Raw genomic sequence first — 10139 nt, 5'->3', positions numbered from 1 at the left:
CTTCAGCCAATAATAATTTTAGAGTATCTGATCAAAATGAAATCAAAAGAAACTCACTCTGAGTTAAGATTTCATCCTAAAGACATTACACTTCACTTCCGTTTCTCAGTCCTAGCAGGACTACTGCTTGTTGTTTCTTTTCTTACAGCAAAGATCTCAAAAATGTAAAGGTCATGCTCGAACAGGCAGGATTACCGTGCCCAAGTTATTTGCAGCTGCAAAATGTCAATTAAAATTAAAATTAATCCTATCACTGCGTACTTTTTTTTTTTTTATCAAAATAGGTTCAAAAATTGCATATTTTTAATTACATATTTCAAATCTACATATATTTTAGAGTTGAAATATACAAAAATTGTTTGTAAAAGAGTTTTTTTTCAATACAGAATTAGATCCTAAGAAAAGGTTGTCAGAATACTGAAATTGAAGAATAATGATATAAAAGGAAAATTTTGAAAATTAATATTGGTTAAAGCCTGATTTATTTTATAAAATACAAAGGTAAAACATATATACTATATATCATATATATATAAATTTTGTCATTCAATGAAAATATATATATCAATTTTGCACCACTGTCAAATTTTGCACTTTTCAATAGAAACTGAATTTTCAGATTCATCACTATCTGCAGAGGATTCCGAGAAATTCTCATCAGTTTCGCTATAACTATCTTCAATATTTTTGAAATCAGCGTCAGAACTACAATCAGTGTTGGAAATATCGTCAAGAATATAGGTTATATCACTCGCAAAACACTTCCTGCCACTTGCCTTCCATCTTTGAGCTCTGAAAAGCACACGCAAAATGCTACATTACGTATTCTTGTATATTTGGCAGAAATGTAGACAACTAATGTCATCTGTTAGCCCACATCTAAATAAACAATTAAACATCACAGAAAAGCCAAAAGGAAACCTTGAACAGGTTGCACAATTAATAGACATAATACAGTAAATAGACGGCAAAAATTCATACCCGCGATGCAAATTTTGATACTTCTACGTTGCCCATGGAAATCACGTGATGCGCAGTGAGAGGGTTAATATTTAAATATGCTTCAGCTGCTTGTTATTAAATTTGCAAATTTTGTGGCATTATGGCTATGCATGTTTCAACATCTGTGTCATTTTCTATATTATTACATATACATATACAAATTTTTATACATAATAAAGTACTTAATATACTATATATGTAAAAAATACACCAATAACGGTTAATTTATATCCTTGTTCATATAAATATATTGTGGCTTATTGAGAATCAATCAGTGTTACACTGAACGAAAGAGCAGATTTATGAGTATGTTTTTACTTCATGCTTATCAACAAATGGTGCTAAATTATGCGGCTCGGTGATAATTTTATGGTCGATGGGATAATACCTACCTGATCACCTTATTATAATAATTTTTTTGTTATCTTTTTTACTTTAAACTGTTCTGGAGGAAACAAAAAATTTTTTGGGGTTGGTAATTTTTACTGTATTTTTGCATCATGCACTTGCTACATTTTCTCAGAAATGAAGTTGAAGTAATCTATTATTCCCCGCACACTTTATTTTGCCAAACAAAAGAACAACAATACCAACACACACAAAAATAAAACTTGAATGATTAATTCTTATGAATGAAACTATACATGATGTACAAGATGTTAAATATACAACATAATTGTAGTCACAACAAAACAGCTGATAAAGTATTGCAAAAAGAACTAGAGATTACTTTGAAAGAAGTTACTTGCTTTTTTTTTATTTAGAAATGTTTATATAGAAGCACACACAAACTGCTGCAGTTAATAATCTATTCGATGAATTTTGAATGCAAACACCTAACTATATCTGCCAGAAATTGAAAAACGCGTATCCATAAGTAGTTCAAACTGGAAATATATATCATCTCCCAAAGATGCCACTAGACTGTTGCTGCCATTGTATTGGGCATAGCAGTTAATATATAAGTACCCCAAAATCCGTAATACTTTATCTAGAGTAATTCACACTATGAAAAATTTCTTAAATAATGTTCTCTTTAATTCTTCTTAATTATTTCATCAACTCTGCTCCATTCTTTCCAGTGGTGAAAATCTTTGTCCAGGCTTATTTTCTTTCTCACAGCATTAACAAATAAATGCAAACAACATTATGCAATGCTATAAAAACACTGACATTTTCCTTGACACAATTTTTTACTATCAAATTTAAAAACATAATATACCATTAACGGCTGCAAATTTTTGACGTTAGGTACAAGCAAATCATCATTCTATCCAACTTCTGATTTTTGCACTTAATATGTATTACTCAAGAGATCCAAAAAGTATGGTTCATCACCACATGCTGTAATCAACATCGTCATTGTCGAAGGCCAGGAAAAACCCAAGTATAGTGAGAAATACCACGATGTTTCCGGCAAGAACCAGGCCACATGCTCCCCAAGTTATCTGAAATAATCAAGGAATAATTGGATATAATAATGAAGTTCCCTGAACAAAAAAAAAAAAAAAAAAAAAAAAAAAAAAATTAAATACTCACATTATCTAAAATAAATAAATAAACAGAGACTAACTGAATGTAATAACAAAGTTCCCTGAACAATAAAGAAAATTAAATACTCAGGGAATAGCTGAATAACCAAATTACTTGAAATTACTGAATAATTGAGCAATAACTGGGTAATAAAAATAATAAAATAATCAAATTATCTGATATGCAACAAAACAGTTAAAAATTTTTAAATTGCACACGCAACCATAAAAAAAAAAAAAAAAACACCACTCACATTACACTTCAGAATTTGTTTAAATATTTATTACGTATAAGATATATTTAATAGATTTCAATCATATTTTGTACAAATTTAAGGAACATTTGGTTAAAAACTTATTGTTGCCACTCAGCAAAACACAAGATATTTATGCTTGAAATTTAATCAGAAATCTCAGGTATAGAAAAGACATATGTTTGCAATTAAAATTTAGTTTCTACACAAAAACACAATTGGTTAAAAGTAATTCCAGTTATTTTGGGGGGAACTCCCCGCACATTTATGTAAATTTATAAAAACACATGAAAATTATAAAATTCGAAAATGCAATTACCACAGGCTCTGCAGCAGGTGCTTCAGCCATTATGATAGGAAGTCCGAATGCTGAGATGATGATCCCTGTTGTGAGGAAAATGGCAAGTTCATGACAGGCATTGGTGGTCCCAATGTCATCTGTGTATCGACGGGATATCAAAGTGGGAATGGGTGACAGGAGGTAAAATATGAGGACAAAGAATGGATACCAGTTGCTGAAATACAAAGAATCATTCATGAAATATAAATGTTAATGATTAAAAATTCTCTTAAGTAGAAACTACTACTAGGTCTAAACTTGCTTCAGTAAAAAATATTACTATGCCTTTACATTCTTAAGTAAAAACATGTTACCAAGTAAAAAATATGATGTGGATACCAAATGACATCCTTGTACAGTCTATTAAATTATACACATTTTTTGGTGCACTTCATTTAAACTGATTTCTTTGAATGATTCTAATGCAAATTTTAAAATTAAATATCTTGGTCAATTTTTGTCATAAGGAGGAGTCAACCTTCTTATAACTTTACTTTTTCATAACGAATATAAAACTTTCCCAAATATAAGTATAGGAAGTGGGAAACTGCATTAAAAGTTAGATTTCATTATTTGTCAAAAATTATTTTAAAAATCTGACAATACCAAAACATGAGCATTTTCATCATTTTAAACACTTCTGTAATCAGAAATATGTGTCTATGACCAACGTATTGGAAAATAAAGCCCTGTATATACATTGTATATACTTTTGGTGCTGTTGATTGAAATAAAAAGGGAAGGTCAACAACTAAATGTCACAGCAGTCCTGTATATAATAATTCAATGTTCTACGGCTAATCGTTTTTGATTTATATGAGATACATATGTATGTACATAGAGAGGTCAAGAAAATGCCCATTTTGAACATTTAATATGATACCTGAAACTTTTCACTATTATAATACTTCCTACAAAGAAGTAAAAAGTGTTACTCAGTATAAATGTTCTAAAGTAAAAAAAAAATGTTGCTAAGTTTAAATGTTTTAAAGTAAAAAATAAGTACACAAATATTTCCACTAAAATCAACCTTCTAATGTCTCTGAAATTCCATAATTTTCCATAACCATACCTTCCAACTTCGAAATATGGAAAACCTGAAGGTGCTGAAGGGTTATTTCTATTTATAGACAAGTAAGGGGAAACAGCAACATAATAATGCGAGTGGTAACAGCGATTTTTTGAGCGAATGGCAACAACGATTAATATTCTAGTACAACATTTCTCTAACTTTTTCCATATAGGGACCACTTTTATAAATTAGAACATTTCATGGACCATCTGAAAGCTAGCATGTCACTACTAGCATACTTATAAAGTGCAATTGCTTAAAATTCATGAATCTTACACAGTAAACACATGATCAGCCTTCTTTTTTATTGCATTCAATAATCTAATTGTTACCAATAGTTCTAATGTTCCTAATTCCAATATTATGTTTTTGAAGATCGATTTCAGCTTTAAGAAGCTTTTTAACATCATCAGATGTGCAGTTTTCCACACTCACAATAACACAGCAGTCTGAGCCACAACATTAGCATAAGATTTTGTTTCTGTGATAGAATTCAGTAAGCTTTCTTTACAAACTTCATGGAATTTAGACTTAACATGCATGCTCAACATATCTTGTAATCGAACTTTTAATCTCATCAAAAGCTTTCTCATTATGAATCTGCTGTTTCATGTTGTACGTGGATACGATGGTTAATTCCATTTTTTTAATTGTTCAAAACTGCATAGAAATCGCCATCAACACAATCTGCTATACTGGCTCTAATCAATTCCCAGATTCTAAAAAAATACAAATGTGCTTGCAATATAATTTAGGTCACGGATTTCAATCCTGCATCTTTGTAGCTCAAATCGCTATCAATGTAGAAATTCTAAAACTCTTAGTAACTCCAAATGCCATAGACGGTTTTCCTGCCAAAATAAATTATTTGTCAACACGTTTCCTGCCGAGAGACAATTTCAAAAACGGTTCCACCACGTCAATAAATTTTAATTAATTAATTGTAAAATAAAAATACAAAACATGTATTTTATGGGAAAGAAATTTAATTAAGATAATTTTTAATTGCTTTATTAATTACACGAGTTATATCGTAGTCGGTTTTTCAATTAAATGTTTTATGACAGTGCTAACTACGAGTATATTTATAGTTGACGGTTGCTTATAACAAAGGTTGATTACTTTTACAACAATTATTATAACAAAGATTATTATAATTTGCTTGATTATTTTGACAGTTCCTATGTTATTTACTTTATAATTGCTTATATTAATTATAATAAATCTATTGAAGTGTACCAAATTTTTGCATTTTTTTGTAATCCCCAAAACCAGATACCTTCAAAGAACATTAAAATACTGTGAGTTTGATCGTATGTGGCATAGGTTAAACAAAAATATTCTACGAATTAACTCGTAGTTGCCGCCTAAACAAAAATTCTGACTTATGAGATAACTCGTGGTTGGCAGTGAATGTGTTAAAAATGTAATAATATTGTATTTGTATTGTAATTTATTTGCAATTTTTTGCTGCCTTAAAGCATTTTATAAATCATTCATTTTATTTCATGTAATAAATAATGAATGCATATTATAAATATATATATATTTTTTTAACATTGATCAAATTTCATTAGTAATACAATTGTCTATGTAGGTAATGTTTGCATAACATTCAAATTACACTCAGAAAAGATTTTCAGATGTGATATTAAAATAAAAAGACAGCTGACATTAAAATAAAAAGATTGTAACATCAAAGTAAAGCAGTACTTACTTGTATTGTGGTAAAGCACAGCCCAGAACAAGCAAGGTCATCCCAACGGATCCCGAAAATGCCAAAGCTACGAGACTGCAAAAAGATTTTTATATCAGAAATAGGAACGTCGAGCTGATGTAATACATAACAAACATATATCCAGAAATGGCCAAATAAAAATAAAATTCATCATTATAGAAATGCGTGAAGTGATTTAAATTACTTTACATATTTCTTTCTAAATAGTAGATAATTTGTTTTAATAGTGAAAAAAATCTTTTTGCACATAATAAACGTATCACTTAAGTTAGTCAATGAACAAAGAAAAAATGAGAATGAACATACTTGAAAAACACAATCTTATTTCAATGGCCACTGTTGTACCAAAATGAAAAAATTTTAAAAAGAAAAAAAAAAGTTACTTCTGAAAAAAATGTAAAGAAACATATTCCCAACATAACTAACAAACAACAATATGTAATTCACTCGATCATTAATAATAACCAATCTAAAATCATTTTAATATAAAAGGAAATTTTTTTCATAAAAACAATTTAGCTGTATCAACCTCTATAAAAGATATCTTTAAGGGGTAATTCTGGAAAGCTCCTCAGAATATTTTAAAAAGTAAACAATTCTTGTTAAATGGAGGGGAGGGAGCAGGGCAATGTAAAATTTAAAATTAGGTGGTACTTTATATATTAATGAAAACACCTTGACGAAATCTGGTGGTTTTTTATAGATCAAGAGATAGAAATTACTTATCAAAAGATACTTATTGGTGGTTTTCATCCTTTTTTTTAGAAAGATTCCCAAACTACTGATATTTATAATAAGTCAGTAAACATTACCAACATATGAAAAGTAAACATACTTTAGCAATTTAAAATACAGATTATAGTTATTAAATAAGGATTACATGACACATTAAAAAACAAAACAAATTCTTATTCAAATCTTTCTGTAATTTTTCTGCACTATTCTTTTCCCGAAGTACATAGCGATCTGGTTTTGCTTAAAAAAATCACAGAATTAGAGAATCAGCTTTGTCCAAACCTTGGCAACACAGGAAATGCATGTTCTTGTTATTCCCTTTAGAAATTTCCATCATTGTCATCATAATGAAAAACTTTGATTATATCAGCTTCATTTATTACAAATTCTCCACATTTCCTTAAAAACGGCATTAATTGGAAAATTTTGCTTTTTACTGGCAATAACCGAACATCTTTGAATTCGCAGTCATCACCATAAAGCCTAGCTAGCGTCCACTATATACTATTGGCAGTGCATCACGAGAATGGCGACAAAAACATATTCAACTAAATTTTGTCTTGCTTATATCAGACATTCACAATATTAAGCTTGAATTATATTACAGTACAAAGTCCGAAATCAAGACGTCTATTATCTGGAATGATCTAAAATCCGGACTTCGAAGCCACAAACATTAATTTTTTATTATTATTAAAGCTTTACGCATACACATTTGATTTTTCTTTCCGTGATAAAACGTGGAGATTTTCACGTAAAAATTCCGATTCTTAACTTCACTTAGGCATCATTATGTAATAAAATACATAGCTAGGAAAAAACAATCATGTAAGCATACATTTGTGAGATTAATAATTTGGCTCCGCAGCTGAGCGTCTGCTTGGCATTACATCTCAAACCGAAACATTCACCTATTTTAAATCCCTGACACCGACCTGGGGTGTCATTTATTATACTTTGCTTTCAACATCGCATGTTTATCAATACATAACAGCTTCAGTAATAACTCATGCAGTGATGTCTAAACTTTTTTTTTACATTAGTAATTGAATAACAAGAGTAAGGCTACCTTTTCTGCTAACATTACGCTTGGCAATGATTATAGATTTTTTAAAAATCCTCTAAGAAATGTTGACGAGGAAAAATTCAAGAAAAATTTCATTTCATATGATAAAAATAGATTTTGTTAATGAAACTCATAGGCCAAAAGATTACATTTAGGGCTATTTTAATTTAAAATAACTGATATGTTATTCACCATAAACCCAGAAGCGGCGGCAGAATATGTTGGCACCAGACGGCAGAATTTAGAGAAGACAAAATTTTTGGAATTGGGGGAAGAATCGAGCAGCAAAATTCAGGGATGAGAAGTTTTTATGATTTAGGGAAAGCACTGGGATCCAAAGTTTAGACACGGTGAAAATATAGAACTTAGGAAAGCGCTCTGTAGCAGAATTTAGGACCTGTAGAGACTGCACCAGGCGGTATCGAGCGCCGGCCCTAGATAAAGCCTTAAGTATATATGGGAGTTTATTTATTCAGGACTTAGATTAGTTTGAAGCATGTGCAATAAATAAATGCAGGTATAGTAAATAACTAAACTAATGCAATTCAGGCATAATTCAGAATGCAATAGGAGCAAGAGAAAATTTAGCAAAACAACTTGGCTTTCCACGCCAATCTTGTGATACACAGCCAATAATGTATAATGGACGCTATTAAGCTAGGCAGAAATTATCTTTACTGATTATAAGGCATTTCAGTTAATGTAGTAGACTGCACTACTCCTTAATCTTCTAATTTGATCCAGCTTATTATTTTTTACAGACTGTTATTATTACATCAATTTTATAAAAATGAAGCTTGAATTTTCGATTATATCGAAAAGAGTTTCCAGTTCTGGAGCTGCCAAAGGATCTACAAAGCAAAACCATGTTTTTATGTCCATTAAACAAAAAGTGGAATTGCTGCAAAAAATGGATAAAGGCATATATCTGTCTCATTATGCAGGGAGTATGGCATTGGAAAGTCAACTGTATATGGCATAAGAAAAAGGAACTTTTAAAATTTTTTATGGAAGCAATTTAAACAACTTATATTGAAAGAAATGTTTAATAAAGTAAATAAATAAATATTAAGCTTTTTTTTGTAAATTTTGATACCCTTTAGATCATAATTGTTCTTTATTTCATAAATTACGATTTCATATTTTTAATTGTCTAATTTCTGCATGCCATCTTACCAGATTTAAATTGATGATCCATTATCCAGAAAAATCCCAAATCGGGAATTGCTGAAGTCCCAACCAGTCCGAATTTCAGACTTTGTACTGTAGTTATTATATTCATGCCTATTTCTCACACATGTTTCAGGCTTATCCGAGTTTCAAAAGGCTCTGAAAATGCCGAGTAGCCCCACAGTTAAGAAGAAGAAGAAAAAAAAAAAAAAAAAAAAAAAGAATGGAATAAATGTGCTAATTTCAGATAGGGTTATCAGATTCAAACTATGGCATCTGGCATTTTTACTTTCCAGCAATTTGATAGAAAATATTCCATTCATTTTACCTGCTTGGTAACATTTTCACCATCATGGCAACATGCTTGAACGCTTTTTCTTTCCACTTCTACATGAGCTTTGAAATCAGAGTACATTTTTGAAGAAAAACCACACTCTCAGCCTATACACAAATTGACCGACTTATTATCAGAAATTTAAGGTTAGAAGATAAAAGATCATCCAAACTCTAATATCCTCGAATTAGAATCCTCTCACCAAAATGCATTCAACTCCTTTTCAATTTACTAAAATTTACCTTAAAATGTAACGAGGGTCCCTTAACTAGGTATCGGAGGGCGAGGACATTTCTAACTAATCATTGTATTTATATACATATTAGCTCACACGTTCAAACACAAATGCTCACAAGAATTTACTAAAATTACATCACAAGTGGTACTTTGAGGTCATTCTGGGAATTAAACTGTAGCATCTTATGCTAAGTCATAAAATTATTTTCAATTCCTGGAAAGCACGTAAAATTTTTAAATTCATATGGGCAGTGATTTATATGGACTGGGAAGAACAGCATTAAAAAAAAATAACAAAAGTAAACAAATTACTTACGCTGTTATGGCCAATCACAAACAGGCATTCAAATTTCATGAAAAGGGAAGAAAAAACACATTAGCTTCAGCAATATCATTTCAATGGCAGATCATAAAAATAGCACATGTTTTAAATCTGGTTAGAAAATAAGCAAAATTACAAAAATACCTCTACATATCATAAACACAAATACACAAAAAAAGTTTTATTTATTTATTTTTGCTTTTGAAGAAGGGGAACGTATATCATATCATTAGTTAAATTAATTTAAATATAATTGAAAAGATACAAACACTTTTTACAGCATTTTAATTAGAAAATGTTATTAATAGTGGATTGTCTGCAGCTGTAATGCAAAAGT

At 30.0% G+C, this 10139-nt stretch overlaps 1 protein-coding gene across 1 annotated transcript; it reads right to left on the bottom strand.

The window, feature by feature from the left end:
- Positions 1–1542: 1542 nt before the first annotated feature.
- LOC118188540 (leptin receptor gene-related protein-like) lies at positions 1543–9815 on the bottom strand. The gene is made up of 4 exons (XM_085820102.1): positions 9797–9815; positions 5918–5992; positions 3108–3303; positions 1543–2450 (listed from the first exon to the last, which is right to left on the bottom strand). Exons 2-4 carry the CDS (start codon positions 5956–5958, stop codon positions 2337–2339), a joined length of 351 nt encoding a protein of 116 aa, XP_085676228.1. The 5' UTR covers positions 5959–5992; positions 9797–9815; the 3' UTR covers positions 1543–2336.
- Between the last annotated feature and the right edge of the window lie 324 nt (positions 9816–10139).

This window comes from Stegodyphus dumicola, chromosome 1 (genome assembly GCF_044657685.1).
Source record: "Stegodyphus dumicola isolate Sdum_Otavi_A_Nest chromosome 1, ASM4465768v1".
NCBI classification, from domain to species: domain Eukaryota; kingdom Metazoa; phylum Arthropoda; class Arachnida; order Araneae; family Eresidae; genus Stegodyphus; species Stegodyphus dumicola.
Note: the sequence above shows the minus strand (reverse complement) of the source record. Positions and strands in the feature narration are given on the sequence as shown.

Bases quoted from the DNA above. Each gene is read 5' to 3' on its own strand.
- LOC118188540 (XM_085820102.1), bottom strand. From the start codon at position 5,958: ATGACCTTGCTTGTTCTGGGCTGTGCTTTACCACAATACAA. The intron at 3,304-5,917 runs GTAAGTACTGCT...TTTGTATTTCAG, and splicing joins TGTGCTTTACCACAATACAA to CAACTGGTATCCATTCTTTG. The intron at 2,451-3,107 runs GTAATTGCATTT...TGATTATTTCAG, and splicing joins CACCTGCTGCAGAGCCTGTG to ATAACTTGGGGAGCATGTGG.